Below are 18,093 nucleotides of genomic sequence, written 5' to 3'. Positions count from 1 at the left end.
GCATCCCAGGGATGAATCCTACTTGATCATGGTGCACAATTTTTTTGATGTGTTTTTGTATTCGATTCGCCAGAATTTTATTGAGGATTTTTGCATGTACGTTCATTAGAGATATTGGTCTGTAGTTTTCTTTCTTTGAGGTGTCTTTGTCTGGTTTCGGAATCAGGGTGATGTTGGCCTCATAGAATGAATTTGGAAGAGCTCCCTCTTTTTCTATTTCCTGAAATAACTTGAAAAGTATTGGTATTAATTCTTCTTTAAAGGTTTTGTAAAACTCCGCTGTATACCCATCCGGTCCTGGGCTTTTCTTGGTTGGTAGTCTTTTGATGGCTTCTTCAATTTCATCCATTGATATTGGTCTGTTCAAATTGTGCGTATCCTCCTGACTCAGTCTGGGCAAATCATATGACTTAAGAAATTTATCGATGTCTTCACTATCTTCTATTTTATTGGAATATAGGTTTTCAAAATAATTTCTAATTGTCTTCTGTATTTCTGTAGCATCTGTTGTGATATTGCCTTTTTCATCCCGTATGTTAGTAATTTGAGTTCTCTCTCTTCTTTTCTTCGTTAGCATGGCTAAAGGTCTGTCGATCTTATTTATTTTTTCAAAGAACCGACTTTTAGTTTTGTTAATTTTTTCAATAGTTTCTTTTGTTTCAATTTCATTGATTTCCGCTCTGAGTTTAATTATTTCTTGCCTTCTGCTACATTTGCTGTTGTTTTGCTCTTCCTTTTCTAGGGCTTTGAGATGAAGTGTGAGCTCATTTATTTGTTGGTTTTTCCTGTTTTTGAGGAATGACCACCAGGTGATGAATTTTCCTCTTAAAACTGCTTTCATTGTGTCCCATAGATTCCAATATGTTGTGTCTGTATTTTCATTTATCTCTAAGAATTTTTTGATTTCCTCCTTTATGTCTTCTGTAACCCATTGATCATTCAGTAACATATTGTTCATTTTCCATGTGATGTAGGATTTTTCCTTCCTTCTTTTATCATTGATTTCCAGTTTCATTCCATTATGATCAGATAAAATGCATGGTATTATCTCCACCCCTTTATATTTACTGAGGGTTGCCCTATGGCATAATATATGGTCTATTTTTGAGAAGGATCCATGTGCTGCTGAGAAAAAAGTATATCCATTTGATGATGGTTGATATATTCTATATATGTCAGTTAAGTCTAGGTTATTGATTGTGATATTGAGTTCTATAGTTTCTTTATTCAACTTTTGTTTGGAGGATCTGTCCAATGGTGAGAGAGGTGTGTTGAAGTCACCCATAATTATTGTGTTGTGGTCTATTTGATTCTTGAACTTGGGGAGAATTTGTTTAGGAATGTCGCAGCACCATTATTTGGTGCATAAATATTGATAATTGTTATGTCTTGTTGGTGAATGGTTCCTTTTAACAGTATATAATGTCCTTCTTTATCCCTTTTGATTAACTTAGTCTTGAAGTCGATTTTATTCGATATGAGGATGGCCACCCCTGCTTGCTTACGAGGACTGTGTGTGTGGTATATTTTTTCCCATCCTTTCACCTTCAGCCTGTGTATGTCTTTTCCAATCAGATGTGTCTCCTGGAGGCAGCATATTGTTGGATTTGTTTTTTTAATCCATGATACCAGCCTATGTCGCTTTATTGGAGAGTTTAAGCCATTAACATTCAGAGTTACTATTGATATATGGTTTGTACTTCCATCCATGTTTGATTATTTATCCTTTTTTAAAAAAAATTTAGTTTGTTTCTCCATGATTATCTTTCCCCTCGCCCTCTGTCTTTACTGAGGCACTTCCCACTGATGGTTTTGGTTATTGTTTTTCATTTCTTCCTCGTGTAGTGTTTTGCTCAAAATGCTTAGCAATGCTGGTTTTCTGGCTGCAAATTCTTTTAACTTTTGTTTATCATGAAAGATTTTTATTTCGTTTTCATACCTGAAGCTTAATTTTGCTGGATACAGAATTCTTGGTTGGCATTCATTGTCTTTCAGTGTTTGAAATACATTGTTCCATGACCTTCTTGCTTTCAGTGTCTGTGATGAAAAATCCGTTGTTCACCTTATTGGTTTACCCCTGAATGTAATCTGTCTCCTTTCTCTTGTAGCTTTTAATATTTTCTCTTTGTTCTGTATATTGGATATCTTCATAACAATGTGTCTTGGCGTTGGTCTACTGTGATTTTGTGTGCTCGGTGTCCTGTATGCATCTTCAATTTGTATATCTGTTTCCTTTTTTATTTCTGGAAAGTTTTCTGTAATTATTTCATTCAGCGGGTTACTCATTCCCTTGGTTTGAATCTCTGTACCTTCTTCTATCCCGATGACTCGTAAGTTTGGTTTTTTTATGTTATCCCATAACTCTTGGATGTTTTTCTCGTGATTTTTTACCAGCCTTTCTGAGTTGGCTAGACTCTTTTCAAGATGATATATTTTGTCTTCATTATCTGACGTTCTGGCTTCTACTTGCTCCACTCTGTTAGTGATACTCTCAATTGAGTTTTTAATTTGGTTTATCGTTTCCTTCATTTCTAGAATTATTGTTTGATTATTTTTTATAATCTCTATCTCCTGATAAAGATGCTTAACTTCTTCTTTTATCTGTTTATGTAATTCATTCTCAATGTGTTCTTTCACTGCTTGAGTTTGCTGTCTTGTATCCTCTTTAAGGTTCCATTCCATCTGTCTAAGGTGTTCCTTGAGTTCTTTATATGACCATTTTTCTGATGACTCTAGGTCTTCCTGAATATTTAGGCTGTCCTGCATTGTTTGTACTCCTTTTCTTCCTTGCTTTTTGAAGCTGTTCATGTTACTTCTTGTTCTGTTTGACTGCTGAGTTACTGTTTACTCGTATAAATTTATTTGATGCTTGGGAGGAAAGGTATTAGAAGGGAAGGGAAGAAGTCACTAAAGAGAATGAGAGTAAGCAGGTAGAATTCAAGGAAGGGGGGATAAGAGAAATGAAAAGACAAAAGAAGAAAAAAAATAGGAAATAAAAAAAGAAAAAAAATTTTTAAAAAATTAAAAAAAATTAAAATTAAAATTAGAAGAAAAAAATTTAAAAAAAATTGTAGAAAAAAAATTTAAAAAAACAACAAGAAAGAAAAATGAAAATGAAAGAAAAACCCAAATCAAAAAAAAAAGAGAGAGAAAAGAAAAAAAGAAAAAAAAACTAATAAATGCCGTCTTAGAGTTTGATTAACTTCTCTTCCAGTAGGTGGCGCTGTGCCCACCAGGTCAAGTTTCTCCTGTCAATACGCGGGAACCAATCACTGTGCAGCAGCTCCTCCCAGACTGGGCGAGTCTCCAATCCTGAGTGCCTAGGGCCTCCTCATGTCTAGTTACTTCCCACTTTTCCTCTAGCCAGGCCCCTCTCACGGGTGCCGCTCACCACAATACTGGCTACACGCCAGGTCTGTTGCTCCCGGGAGCCCTGTTTTCATGAACGACTGGGCACACTCTTCCAGTTTGCCATTCCCTCAGACCCTAAGTTTGTAGAGCCTGGGGCTGAGAATCCTCAGCGAATTTTACTTGCCCTCCAGTAGCCACGCCCCCGGTAGCTGGTGCAAGAGGCCTCAGCAGTCAGCACTGGTGGGAGCGGTAGTTCCGCGCCGCGGGTCCCGCGCCACCTCAGATTCCCTCGGTCTGGCTATCGTGCTCACGGGAGAGCTGGGAGGGGCCCTTAAGGTTTCCCCGATGTGTGGAGAGGGAAGGCTAGGGAATTACACATCTGTAGCCGCAGGTTTCAATGAAGTTATCTCCTCTGCCGCAGTCTGATGACGTCAGTTCTCTGCCATGGTGGTGTCTCTTGCAAATGGCGACAGTTCGTTTCCCTTTGCCGGACGACCAATGCAACGGGTGGGTCCTTACTGTCTCTCCCAAGCCCCGTTTCAAACCTGTGGCCACTACCTATGAAGGCTTGGTAGGCATTTACCTCCGTAGGATCAGAAGGGCTGACCAGTTGTTTCAGCCGGATGGATTAGTGCTGAGTCACAGCTGTTTGTCTGCGGGAAGCAGGCAAACGGGAGCTTGAATTCAGCCGATCCGGGCTCAGTGTGTGTTCTGAGAGGCCTAGAGTGTTCGCCCCAGATCCACGTCAGCTCAGCATTGCCTAGTGATCCTCGAGGAGGAGCCGTCTTCCGCCTCGGAAGCCCAGTACCAAGGAGCTGCTGGGCCTGGCCTTGCGGCCTGCTCCGCCGTCTTGTCTCTCCCCCTGTATTCCCTTATTATCATTTTTATATCCCTGGAACCTGTAGTGATGTGCTCTCTTTCATTTCTATTATTCATAATGTGTGTCCTCTCTTTAATTCTTACTTACCCTGACAAGAGGTTATATATTTTATCAATTTTTTCAAAATATCCATCTTTGGTTTCATTGATTATCTTTATTGATATCTTGTTTTCAATTTCATTTATTCCTGCTTTAATTTTTTAAATTTCTTTTCTTCTGCTTACTTGCTTGCTTTGGGTTTAATTTGTTCTTCTTTTCCTAGTTTCTTAAGGAGGGTGTTTAGATTATTGATTTGGATCTTTTTCTCTTTCTAATATATGCATTCCATACTATAAACTTCCCTTTAAGCTGCTTTTGAGGCCTCCCACAAATTTTGAAACATTTTATTTTCATTTTCACTTAGTTCAAATTTCTCTTGAAATGTTTCCTTTGACACACGTTTTATTTAGAAATGGGTTATTTAGTCCCCAAGTATTTGGATGATTTTTTAAATCTTTATTTCTGTCATTAGACTCTAGTGTAATTCCATTATAGTCTGAGAACAGTCATTGTATAATTTCTATTCTTTAAAAATGTTAAGTTGTTTTATGGTCCAGAATGTAGTTTATTTTAGTGAATGTTCCATGTAAGATTGAGAAGAATATATGAACTACTGTTTTTGGATGACATTGTCTATACATGTTAATTAATCTAATTGATTGATGGTGGATTCCACCGTACCCTTAATGATTTTTCTGCCTGCTGTAGGATCTATCTATTTCTCATTAGAGGGGTGCTGAAGTCTCCAACTACAAATGTGTATTCATTTATTAAGGATGTGTATGTCTTCTTGGAGCACTGATTTATATTATTTTGATTAGTGTTAACATGGTACATTTTCCTTTATTCCTGGACTTTTAACCTATATGGGTCTTTTTTTTTTTTTTTTTTTGTACCAGGGATTAAAGCCAGGGACATTAAACCACTGAGCTACACCTCCCAGCCTTTCTTATTTTTTGTTTTGAAACAGGGTCTTGCTCAGTTACTTAGGTTCTTGCTAATTTGCTGAGGCTGGCATTGAACTTGCAATCCTCCTGCCTCAGCTTCCAGAGCTACTGGGATTAAAAGTGTGTACCACCACACCCAGTTATATGGGTCTTTTTTTCAAAGTGAATTTCTAATAGATGACACATAGTTGGGTCTTACATTTGGATCCACTTTGGCGATGTGTCTTTTAGTTAGTATATTTATACCATTGTTGTTTAAAATAATTAGTGATATAATTGGATTAATATCTCCATTTAAAGTATTTTCCATTCATCACCCTTTTCCTTTGTTTCTGCTCTTTTTTGCCATCTATAGTTTAAATTGGGTATTTTTATGAGTCTGTTTCTCTTCTTTCTTAGCATATTTACCTATCCATTTTTCTTCTTCAATTTTTTTTTTGTGGTTGCCCCAGAGTTTGCAATATATATTGACAACTAATCCTAGTCCGCTTTTAAATAATACTCTACCACTTTACAATGCAAGTATCTTATACTAGCATATAGTCCTCATTTCCCTCTCCCTTTTTTTGGTATCATTTCTGTCATTCATTTTATTTATAAGAAAGCATACATAAGCATATTATAAATAATTTAATTACGTAGAATAAAATATATATGTTGCTGTTCCTATTGTGAATGAACTATTATCTGGTAAATCAATAAGAACAAGAAAATAAAAAATATTTATTTTACCTTCATTTATTCCTTCTCTGATATTCTGCCTTTCTTTATGTAGATCCAAATTTCTGACCTACATCATTTTTCATTCTCTCTGAAGAACTTTAACATTTCTTTCCAGTCAAGTTTACTGGCAACAAATTTCCTCAATTTTTGTTTGAGAAAGTCTTTCTTTCCTTCACTTTTGAAGGATCACTTCTCAGGGCACAGAATTCTAGGTTATATTTTTCTCTCAACACTTTAAATATTTAACTCTACTCTCCTTTTGCTTGCTTAATTTCTGAGAGTAAGTTGGATATAATTCCTATCTAAGTAAGGTAGGAATTAAGCTCCTCTCTAGTAAGGTAGTTTCTCCTTCTGGCTTTTTTTCAAGAATTTTTCTTTGATTTTTCTGAAGTTTTAATATAATTGCCTGCATCTAGATTTTTGGCACTTATCCTGCTTGATGTTCTCTGAGCTTCCTGTATCTGTGGTTTGGTACCTGACATTAATTGGAAAAATTCTCAGCCATTATTGATGTAAGTATTGCTTTAACTCTTTCCTCTTTCTTCTCCATCAGTATTCTCACTATGCATGTTATATTTTCTGTGGTTGGTCTAAACTTCTTGTATATTCTCTTTTGTTAAGCTTTTCTTTTTCCAATATTTATCTCTACTTTTTTTGGGGGGTGGGAGGGCTGCTGGGGATTGAACTCAGGGGCACTTGACAGCTGAGCCATGTCCCCAGCCCTTTTTTATATTTTATTTAGAGACAGGGTTTCTCTGAGTTGCTTAGGACCTCAGTTGCTGAGGCTGACTTTGAACTCATGGTCTTCCTGCCTCGGCCTCCAAGCCTCTGGGATTATAGATGAGTGTCACCAGACCCAGAATCTCTTTACTTTTAAATTCAGAGAATTTCAATTGTCTTATCCTCAAGCTCAAAGATTCTTTTCTCAGAGACATTCATTCTATTAATGAGCTCATCAAAGGTATTATTTATTTCTGTTACAATGTTTCTGATGTCTAGCATGTTTTTTATTCTGTATTAGAATGTCCATCTCTCTGTTACGTTATCCATCTGTTCTTCAATGATGTCAACTTTTTCTATTAATCATTATCTGATCATTTCAACATTCCTATTGCATCTGTCTCTGATTACAATGCTTGTTTAAGTGTCTTCAAGCTTTGTTTCTTTTGCCTTTTAATTTTTTGTTGGGATTAGACATGATATACTGGGTAAAAGGAACAATAGTAACTAGGCCTTTAGTAGTATAGTAGTGAGGCTTTCGGGCAGGGAAAGCCTTCTATAGTCCTATGATTAGGTCTTTGGGTGAGCCTGTGCCTCCAGCTCCTTTTGAACTGTGAACTTTCTGCTTCTCAATTTCCCTGCCTTAGGTGAAACAGGATGTTGTTTATTATGGAAATAGAAGTTCAGTACAAGTTGCTCTATCACTGTGTAAGCAGAAATCTTCAATGCAATTAATTTTAATGCTAATCCTAATATTGAAAGTACAGAGGCTGGGGCTGTAACTCAGTGTCAGAGTGCTTGTCTAACATGGTGAGGCGCTGGGTTCGATCCTTAGCACCACATATAAGTGAACAAATAAGGGCTAAGGTTGTGGCTCAGCAGTAGAATGCTTGCCTAGCACATGTGAGGTGCTGGGTTTGATCCTCAGCACCACATAAAAATAAATAAATAAAATAAAGGTATTGTGTCCAACTACAACTAAAATTTCTTAAAAGTTTATAAAAATAAACAAAATAAAGGCATTTTGCCCATCTACAACTGCAAAAAAGAAAAAAAAAGTTCATATCCAGGCATGGCTGCACACACCTGTAATTCCAACTACTAGGGAGGCTGAGGCAGGAAGTTCACAAGTTTGAGGTCAGCCTGAATAATTTGGCAAGATCTTGTCTCAAAATTAAAAAAAAAAAAAATTTAAGGGCTGGGAATGTAACTCAGTATAGAGGGCCCCTGGATTTGTCCCTAGTATAGAAAATAAATAAATAGATAAGTGCTTCTGTCAAATTAATATGCCCCACTCCACCAAGATTCCAATCACCTCTCCACAGAGGGCTTGACCCTTGTTTCTTCATCTAATGAAATCCATGAATTCAAAGTCTTTACTTCATCAACACTTACTCAAACATTTCGTAGGTTTTACTGTGTGGCAGACATGGTTCTCAGATCTGAACATGGCCAGATAAGGAGGATGTCATTGCTGGCTGAAGGATTTCAATATCAAAGTGAGCACCTTTGATTACTATAAATCAGATAAGGGCAATGAGAGAGAGATATGCAAAACATTTATGAGGTGGGGTGAGGGGAAGGGGAAGCAGTGCACCCAGTCTAGCTTAGAGACAGGGAGAAGGTTGTCAGGGATTGCTTCCAGAGGTGACATCCAAACTGTCTTTCAAGATGGGAAGCAATCTGCCACACAAAGATCGGACAGTTTGAGCAAAGGCATGAGGCAGAAACAGCACAAAGCATGACTGAGAGTAACTGGCCATTTGAAATTGCAGAAGCAAAAATTCCCAGAGAGGGAGAGGCAGGCGATGGAGCTGGAGAGGTCAGGACATAGTGGCCTTTTAGTGCTATACTGGGGAACCTGCCACTGAGGGCCGAGTCTTTACATAACTCTGCATGGCGGCTGGCAGGGGGCATGCCCGTCTCAGCACGCAGTAGGTATTATTAGATGATGATCATGAAAGTCAAACCTGAGAAACCGCAAAACTCCGAGCAGAGCCAAAATCCCTTGCGTTCTGAAGCTCCAAAAAGTTATCTGACTCCTCTGCCCCTTTGCAAATTCAGCTGAGAGTTGTGGCCATGGTGAGCCAAGCTGAGGTGCTGCCTCCTTGGCAGTTGGCGAACCCTCTAGCGTGAATATATGGCTGGGGAATTAAGGACAGGAGGGGATCAAGAGAGGAGAACAGAAAGAGAAGGTCAGAAAAGGAAGGGACTATCAGGGAAGTCACACTGAGACACATGGCAAGATGTGGGGGTGCTGAGATTGAAAGGATAGACTGTGTAGCCCATGAATCCAGATGATTTCTGGGTGGAGTGGAGGAGATGGCTGGCTCCCCCAACACTGCAAATATGTGGGCAGCCAGATCACAAAGCTGGGCATCGGGGGCTCCCTCCTGCCTCTGCACAGGAATTGCAGGGAGTGGAGCAGGATCTCCATCTGATCTTCCCCTGGGATTCAGCAGATTGGCTGGCCCCCACGGAAGACTGTTTGAGGATTGAGGAATCTCCTGAGAAAGAATGTATCCTGAAAGAAAAGGGAACCCAACCTGTTAAGCTCAGCCCATAACCAGGTTGAGTTCTCTGCTAGGCAGGAAATCTGAAAATAAAATTAAAATGAGTAAACCTATCACGGGTATAACATAAAGAAGGGGCCAAAAGTATGTTCGTTTGCTTTGAAAAAGAACAAGAGGAGCTTTGGGTCCTTCAGCTTAGGTATGAGCTGTGGTAAGAAAGGTCACACCCACTGACGGCCCAGCAGGAGGTGAAGGGCTGGGGAACAAAGTGGTCCATGTAGATGCCCTGCAATGGTCCCAAGAGGTATTCTCTAGAATTCCAGAAATATCTTGGGAATGATGTATAGTGGGATGAAATTCCACATGAGTTGGTAGAGAGGTAAGAAGCAAGGAAATTTGGATTATGACTTTAAATGGGCTTTTATTCCCAGGGGCAGTGCCCGGGGGAATGAAGTCTACTAGGAAAGTACAGAGTTCAGGTTTTACATGGAACAGTTGGCAAGTTAATAGTCAATTCTTCCCTGCAGAAACCCAACCTGGAGACCTCAGATCTGGATGAAACTCTTTTCTCTTGAATTCTCCCTTATAACTTAGGCTCCTTCATGAGATGGCTACCTCCCCCAGGGACTGCAAATATATAGGCAGCCAGATCATAAAGCTGGACACCAGGGTCTCCCTCCTTCATGAGCCCTAAGTGCTCAAATTTTATCAGATCTAAGGTAAGGATCCTTCCTAGACCCTTCCTCTATGCATGTCCATCTCATGCTCTTAAGTCCTGTGAGCCACCTGTACCAGGTGCAGAGGTACCTGTCTGAACAAGATAGGGAAAGAGAAGAAGGATGGTATCAAGGTCCCTGTACCAAAGTATAGACAGACTTTAAGACAAAAGACACAAAGAAACTAAACACAAACCACTATTCTCTTTTGTATTTTCCAATTTATCTAGAAAAAAAGACAAATGTTACTTTTTCAAAATCAAATGTGAGAAGTAGATGGAAACTATCTACATGTCTGGCTCTTCTGAGTTGCATGAGCTCTCCCTCATGGTCACTCCTGGAGGGCAGGGGGGTTGATCTTTATTATGTAATAAACAGGAGTCATAGAGGGCAACCCACCTGTTTGTGACAAAGGCAGTTCCACCATGCAGCTGATACGAAAGGTAGGTGTAGCTAAGCTGCCGAATTTGACCCATTTAAACTTTGTGGTGCCCCACTCAGGGAAAAGGACCCTGTTGTGGAAGAAGACACATTAACATATTTTCTCACTCACCTCTACTAAGTCTTGGCTCATCCAGCAAGAGTGATTGACAACCCCCAAAGGCTGTTGGACAACTATTTGAAAGAGGGGTCCAGGAGAGGCCTCCTCCACCTGTTACTCTTTTCTTTATCACTTCACATCCATAGGGGTCCCTAAGCCCCAAGAGAAGGGTCAAGTGCAAATCTGGTAAACCAAGAAGCCCTAGCAGTTGTCAACTTAATTAGCCTTCAGGAAAATATATGGATATATGAGCACAGTGGGGTTGCTATAGAGATAGGCACAAGAGGCACATTTAGAATGGGGCCTCATCACATCACCCGATAAAAATAAGACCCAGGCTTTTTAATAGAATGAATTACTTAAGTTTTATATTTAACAGTGGACGACACCAAGGCTATTACTGGTTTTCAAAATATTTTAGGAATCTGGGCTGCCAGCTTCTGCATATGTTAACAACCATCACAACATATGCTCTGGTGGATGGCAGTTAGGAACTGGAAGCCCGTGTATCTCTCCCACCCCTGGAGATGAGAGATGGTCCTTCTCACTTAGAGTTGTCCTTCCTTAATTGCATGAGAGATTTTCAATGAGTTTCAGAGAACTGTCTGGGGAAGAGTAATATTGTACTATGCAGTGACCTTTGCATATATTATTGTTAATCACTATAACAACCCTATGAAGTAATGATCTCATTTTGCAGATGGAAAAAAAATTCTTCAGAGAGGTTCACAACTTTCTCAAGGTCACACAGCTAATGAGTAGTATAGTTGAGATTCAAATCCAGGTGTCCCCATTATGAAACCCATGCTTTATATAGCACATCAGCCAGAAACAACCTCTGCACAGACAGGAATCTGGGATGAGGTGAATCTAAAGAGATTTACCAACTTTATTGGTATACAGCATGGACCCTGTTATAGTTCAATCTCTCTTTGGATAGGCCCAAAACAGGTGGGTTCCAATAAAACATTCCACAGAGATTCTGACCTTTGCCAACTAGTACTTCTCTAGTCATCCATGGTAAGTTAATTCCTGAATAACTTCTCTGTTAGTCTTTCTGTTACTGTGACAAAATCTCTGGGACCACACCAACTTTTTAAAAGGAAATATTTAGTTTAGCTCACAGTTTCAGAGGTTTAGGATGGTGACTTGGCTCTGTTTGCTTTGGGCCTGTGGTAGCTCAGTATATCATAGTAGGAACATGTATGAAGGGGGCCTTTTGACCATGTGGCAGCTGGGAAGTAAAGAGAAAGGAAGAGAATGACATGCCCATATCCCCTCAGAGCACATTCCCAAGGACCTAACTTCCTTCCACTAAGCGCCACCTCTTAAAGGTTCTACCACTTCAAGATAGCAGTACAGTTTGGAGACCAAGCCTTCAACACATAGGACCTGGGAGGACATTCAGGATTCAAACTGTAGCATCCTCCTTACCATCCAACATGCTTCTAGGCTGTCCCTTCCCAAGTCAGAATAACAAGCATAGTTGACCCAAGATTTCAAATTAAACATCAGTAAAAATGTGTCCCTGCTGCTCTCATACCTCTGAAAATGTAAATGTATGAAATCAAGTTGAAAATCCAAAGTGAAATTATTTTTGTTGATAGTTTTGTCTTTGGCTTATTCATGACCCTCCTACTCTGTAGAGGATGCTTCTAAAACCTTCAAAAAAAAATTTTTTTTTCAGTTCAATCCTGTACAGTAGACTGACTCTATGCCCACCAGGCACTGATTTTTCCTTCTTGTGGGAAATGGTGCTGGTGATGATAAGGTTGGACATTAGGCAATGGAGGATGGGGAGTGGAAAGATGGTTGGGAAGCTGGGGGGCCCCATGGTGAGGACAATAGTACATGTTGTCCCTCCTACTTCAGTAATAACATATATCACTCCCACTTCAGTTTATCAGCAGAGAATAAAAAAGACAAAAGATATTTAGTCTTCAAGGGATCTGGGAGAGGACATGTAGGACAAAATCAAAGCTTCAACAGAAATGCATCAGTCCAAATGACTCAGCTAGAGGGGCACACAGCAAGCAGAAGCCACAGACCAGAGGCTGGGACCAGGCCAAAGCAGGAGGGTTAGACTCAGAAGGGAGGTGGTCATGTCTCAGAAGAGTCCCCAAGCAGTAGAACCCACCCTGGGAGCTTTTCCAAGCTGCCTGCAAACTGAAGTGTGGGTGTGGAATGTATCCAAGGGAATCACCAGCCCCTTCCTGCCCAGTGCGGAACCTGACACCAGCTTGTACCTGCGCAGGATGTTCAAACCCATCCCTACTAAAACTGCCACCTCTACTTCCTCCCCAATACACACCCCTTCCAATTCCTTTAGAATCAGAGCTGATGTTCCACTGATGGATGCAGTTTTTTCTTAAATTTACATAGCAATTTGTGAGGGGTTTTGAAGGCTTTCAAAAAGATTTTCTTTACTTCAATTAAACAGGCAATACACTTAAAAATACTATGAGGCTGGGTATGGTTGCTCATGCCTGTAATCCCAGCAGCTCAAGAGGCTGAGGCAGGAGGATCCTGAGTTCAAAGTCAGCCTCAGCAAAAGTGAGGCACTAAACAACTCAGTGGAACAGTGTCTCTAAATAAAATACAAAAAAAAAGGGGGGGGCTGGGGATATGACTCAGTGGTCAAGTGCCCCTGAGTTCAAGCCCCAGTACCAAAAAAAAAAGAAGAAGAAGAAGAAGAATATGAGAAGAGGAAATTGAGTGTGAGAAGAAGAAGAGGAGGAAGAGGAGGAGGAGGAGAGAAAATTGAGTGTGAGAATAACTTCTTAGCAGAAATATTTTTACTAGTTCTAATACCAGCTTAGCCAAAGTTAGCTGCAAATGCAGAAATTCCCATGCACATCAGAGATACTTATAAGTATTTATTTATTTAACAGATGAATCATTTTGTGCTACTGAAAAAATTACATAATGTGTTCTTGGTGTACATATAGCAAAATAAACTCAGGGGGCAAGCCTGGAAATCCTGTTTCTATTTACAAGCAAAATCATGGATAGGCTTGGAACTCAGGTACACTTGATAAGCTCTGACTCTGCCACTTGGTGACTGTGGTAACCCAGGCAAGCCACTTCACATCTATAAGGCTTTGCTTTCTCATCTGCACAATGGGAATAGTATCCATCAGCCACCAGGGATGAGGAGAACAGACAGAGGGCTAGGCAAGGGCCAGACACAATTTCCACCTGGAGTGAATGGCACAGCCACAGTGGTGAGCGGGGGCCAAACCCTCTCTCCCTCCTCAATCCCTTGCTGCAAAGGTTTGGCCTTTCAGCACCCTCCTCTACTATGAGCTCTTTCCATGAAGAAGTCTTGAGAGTAACTTGTAGGCAACTGTCATGGCCCGCCACCAAGCCTTTCCCCATCCCTGTCTTTACCCTTTGCCCTCTAAATAAGGAAGCCAGCACTGCCAGGCCAAGAACTGCTGCCCAATATGGGTCCTGGGTGGCTTCTGCCTCCCTCTTCCCCTGGGCTCCCAGCCAGCTCCCCCCTCCCCCAGAGATGCTCCCTGCTAACTTCATTCCTGCCTCATAGTTGGAATGACAGTGGCTCCCAGAATCCCTGGGGAGTGGAGAGGGTGATGGGGGTCTGGGGAGGCAGCCAGGCCCAGGAGCAGGTTAATGTTACAGTCCTGGATAAGTGAGCTCGGCCAGCTGACGTCAGGGGGATGATGGGTGGAGGGGAGGGCCGGGCTGCTGAACTATAAAGATAGGTCAAATCAAATAGTATCACCTCGGGACGGAGCAAGCGGCAAGCTAGAGAGCGTCCCTAAGCCATGGTCCCTACCGGCCGCGGCTCAGCCTGGGTCCCTCTGCTCTCAACCCGAGTGACCGAAGCAGGCTTTGGTTTCATGTCAGCAGCCCTCATCTGCCTTCCAAAAATAAGCCCCTGCCGCCATGCTGAGGGGAGAAAAACAAGAAGGGCGGTATTTTTAGGGCCATTAATTCTGACCACGTGCCTGAGAGGCAAGGTGGATGGCCCTGGGACAGAGGCTGTTCATCACTATGTCCCGGGGAACAGGACGTCTTCAGGGCACGCTGCAGGCTCTCGTCTTCCTAGGCGTCCTAGTGGGCATGGTGGTGCCCTCGCCTGCAGGCACCCGCGCCAACAGTACGCTGCTGGACTCGAGAGGCTGGGGCACCCTGCTATCCAGGTCTCGAGCTGGGCTTGCTGGAGAGATCGCCGGGGTGAACTGGGAAAGTGGCTATTTGGTAGGAATCAAGCGGCAGCGGAGACTCTACTGCAACGTGGGCATCGGCTTTCACCTCCAGGTGTCCCCCGACGGCAGAATCAGTGGAACCCACGAGGAGAACCCCTACAGTGAGTGACTACTGCAGCCAGATGGGACATTTGGGGATTTGGGCTCTAGCAGAACTAAAAGATGAAGGGGTCTTGCTCTGGTGGATGGAGCCCTACTATAAAGGGGGAGAAATGTTATGCACTGCTTAGATGACTTGGTTGGACCCTACCTGGGTGCAAACTCAATATGCTGAGATCTGAGCATCTTGGTGGCCTTTGCCATCACCCTAGGCAGTCCCTGTGACACTAATTACTTCAGCATTTCTGGCCCATCTGAGGCCTTGTAAGACCCCTAGGGACCATCAGCCTAGAAAACCATGGGGCAGCAGTGGGGAGACTGACTAAGGATTCTTGGACCAAATTAGACATGAACTTATTTTTATTCGGTTTCCCTCTCTGAGAAGGAAAGGCAAATGGTTTGCAAAATTCCCAGCTGAAGCACATTCTTTTCTTTACTTCAACCTGCTCCCTTTGTCCCTGGGTCCTTATACTACAAGTTGACACAGTATGCATGAATAGTCTCCCAGCTGAGACAGGATGGGGACTGCAGGATCCATGTAAGCCAATAGCTTCTGTGTAGCTGCAATGTTTCCTAGATAGGATGGTTTGAGATTTGTTAAAACATGTGAGCCTATATTAAATCATCATCATAATAATAATAATCAGAACTCATGGTTTTACCCAAGCCAAGGATCTGGAGGGATTGATTCAGTGAAAGTCCAGATTCAAAGCTAATCTTAAATAGATGCATGGTGGTCACTGATGTAGAACCTTTTCTTGCAGAACTGATGTTTCAGAGGATAGTGGTTGGACATGATGAATCTAGCAATGGGATCTCCTAAAATTAGAGAGATCAAGGACAGAGGTCATAGAGAGTCTGGCTATCTAGGAGGCGGTGGACGGACTGGATGCCCTGGTGGGGGCTTGAGTCCCCACTCTGATTTGTATGAGCCTTAGGTAATATAACCCCCATTTCCTTGTCAGGCCTGCTGGAAATTTCCACAGTGGAGCGAGGTGTGGTGAGTCTCTTTGGAGTGAAAAGTGCACTCTTCGTTGCCATGAACAGTAAAGGAAGATTGTACACAACGGTGAGTTCATCAGGCCAGGGGATGCTCCAGGTTGCATAAGGCCCGACGCACAATTGAAGGAAATAATACAAATACAGTACAGTGAATCTTTATCTTTATCCAAAATGAAGTGAATCTTTATCCAAAATGAGAAAAGAAGGGGCTATGAAAGGAGCCCTTGCAAGTGAGGGCTCCTAGAATCTCCTGCTTTGTTAACTTCAGAATTAATTGATGTCTGCATTAGACTATGATTTTCCTGATCCATCTGCCAGGGCCTTTGCATTTAAAGAAACCATAGCACAGGGAGTTCTTGGGTCAGAGAAGTCTGCACTCTGGTATACAGCTGCCATCCAGGCTCATGGGCTGGTCTGATTCCAGAGAGGCCCAGAGAAGCAGGCCTATAGATGAGAGTTCAGCCTGCATATGCTGCCCTATGACGTCCCTCTTGGAGGCATCCCAGCTGGACTGCCACAGGAAGCATGGAGATGGAGGCCGTTTCCCATCTTCAGCACTGTGATGAAATTTTATTCCAAGGTTTGATGTCCTCTGGTCTTTGATCCTGCAAACTAGAGAAGGATCCCCTCTGTGGCACCCCTTTGGCAGGCACTGGTCCCACCCCTCCCTCTGCCATCATAGATGGTCTCTGGCAGGGTAAATGCTGGCACTTCAGCACAGTAGCCAACATGTAGCACATTAATCAAAATTTCTGCTCTCCAACCCACCTGGACTTTCAGCCCATGATTTGGCCTATTCTAAAATATGGGTTTAAACATCCTGTTGAAGTTGTCAAAACTGAGTTCTTTTGACAGCAGAAAGGAAGCTAAAAAGGAAGACCTCAGAGCAATCTTCAAGTAATACCAGAGTTATTTATGGGGAGTGTATGAAGGGCTATTTTACTGCCCCTTGGAGGACAAACTGAAGTTCAGGAAGTGAACAAACAGATCTGGGGCTGGGGCTGGATTGTAGGGGGCTATCCCTGCAAAAGAGGCCTTTTAAATACTGGAGCAGGTTGACCAGATGGCCTCTGCTCATTACCTTTAGTGTTAACTAACATCTCAAAGTCTGGGATGGACACACATGGCGTGGATGAAAAGCAGGGTCTCCTCCTGATTCTGTGGATAGTATGGTCACCTTGCAGGGACCTCCTTCATAGATTATTATTGAGCAGGGCTGAGATGAGGGCTGCAAATCTGTTTTTGTTTTTTGTTTGTTTGTTTTTTAATTTCTCGGGTGTTTTTGAGCATAGACAGGCTTAGGGACCACCAGGCTACAGGACTTCTGGAAGACAGGGAATCACCAGTGTTATACTAGCCCTGAAACTTGGAGGGCACCTGAAATGAAACAGCCTGAGGCTTAGAATTCTCCAACACCCTCTTTACCTCTTTATCACTCTCTGGAAAAGTGAAAGGGAGGACAGGAAGCAGCCTGGGAACAACCAGAGACTTTAGTGGAGCAGGCACCCCTTCCATGGGGTGAATCCTCCCCAAAAGCACCTTCTAACCAGCCTGAATATTGCCCAGATTCCCACTGAATTGGAGAGCTGGAAATTTGGATTGTTGACTATGCAGGGGATTTTATTTATTTATATGTTTGTTTATATTTCTTATTGGTTCTTTGTAGTTATACATGACAATGGAATTCATTTTGACATGATTATAAAAGTATAATCATATGTTGACATAATTATAATTTGTTCTAATTTTGTCCCCAGTTCTTCCCTTTCCCCTCCCTTCCTCCCGCCCCGTTCCCTTCCCTCTACTGATCTTTCTGCTATTATAGCATTCTTTTTTAATTAGTGTCTTGTGGATGTACATGATGGTGAGATTCACTGGGTATACTCATATATGTACTAGGAATGTTGGATCAGACCCATTCCACTGTCTTTCCCTATTCCATCCTCCCCTCTTCCCTTCATTCCCCTTTGTCTACCTCACAAGCCCGGGATTTTAACAGGTAAATCTGGAAGGAAGCACAAATTACATAAACTGTTAGTCTCACCACCCATAATAGTAAAACTAGCATTGCTTTCTCCTTATCCAGAAAGGAACTCCATGGTGGAGACAGGGGAGGAGCACAAATCTAGGGTAAATTTATTGCACTTTCCACTGTAAACCTCTTGGTCTTGGTAGGAAAATCTGGGAAAGGGTAGGAATGTAAGGTTTAGCAGAGAAAATGCCTCAAAGGGGGAAAAACATTCAGAGTGGCAAATGGTAAGCAGACATCTCTTTGAACTGTTGGACACCCCAACCCATCAGGCAAATGACTATAGATGGTGTCAAGGGTT

The 18,093-nt window shown here is 41.9% G+C and overlaps 1 protein-coding gene across 3 annotated transcripts in view; it reads left to right on the top strand.

Annotated features, from left to right (window-relative positions):
- Window positions 1-14,040: 14,040 nt before the first annotated feature.
- FGF6 (fibroblast growth factor 6) overlaps window positions 14,041-18,093 on the top strand; it is a 52,546-nt gene continuing 48,493 nt past the window's right edge. Inside the window, exons 1-2 of one of the 3 annotated variants that reach the window (XM_081311326.1) lie at window positions 14,041-14,763; window positions 15,727-15,830. In XM_081311326.1, the coding sequence (XP_081167452.1) occupies window positions 14,418-14,763; window positions 15,727-15,830 (450 nt within the window). In that variant the 5' untranslated portion in view covers window positions 14,041-14,417. The remainder of the gene's footprint in view (window positions 14,764-15,726; window positions 15,831-18,093) is intronic. The other 2 variants (XM_081311327.1, XM_081311325.1) reach the window with 2 other exon arrangements.

The sequence above is a fragment of the Spermophilus citellus genome (genome assembly GCF_964194105.1).
Source record: "Spermophilus citellus genome assembly, chromosome: 10".
NCBI classification, from domain to species: Eukaryota; Metazoa; Chordata; class Mammalia; order Rodentia; family Sciuridae; genus Spermophilus; species Spermophilus citellus.
Note: the sequence above shows the minus strand (reverse complement) of the source record. Positions and strands in the feature narration are given on the sequence as shown.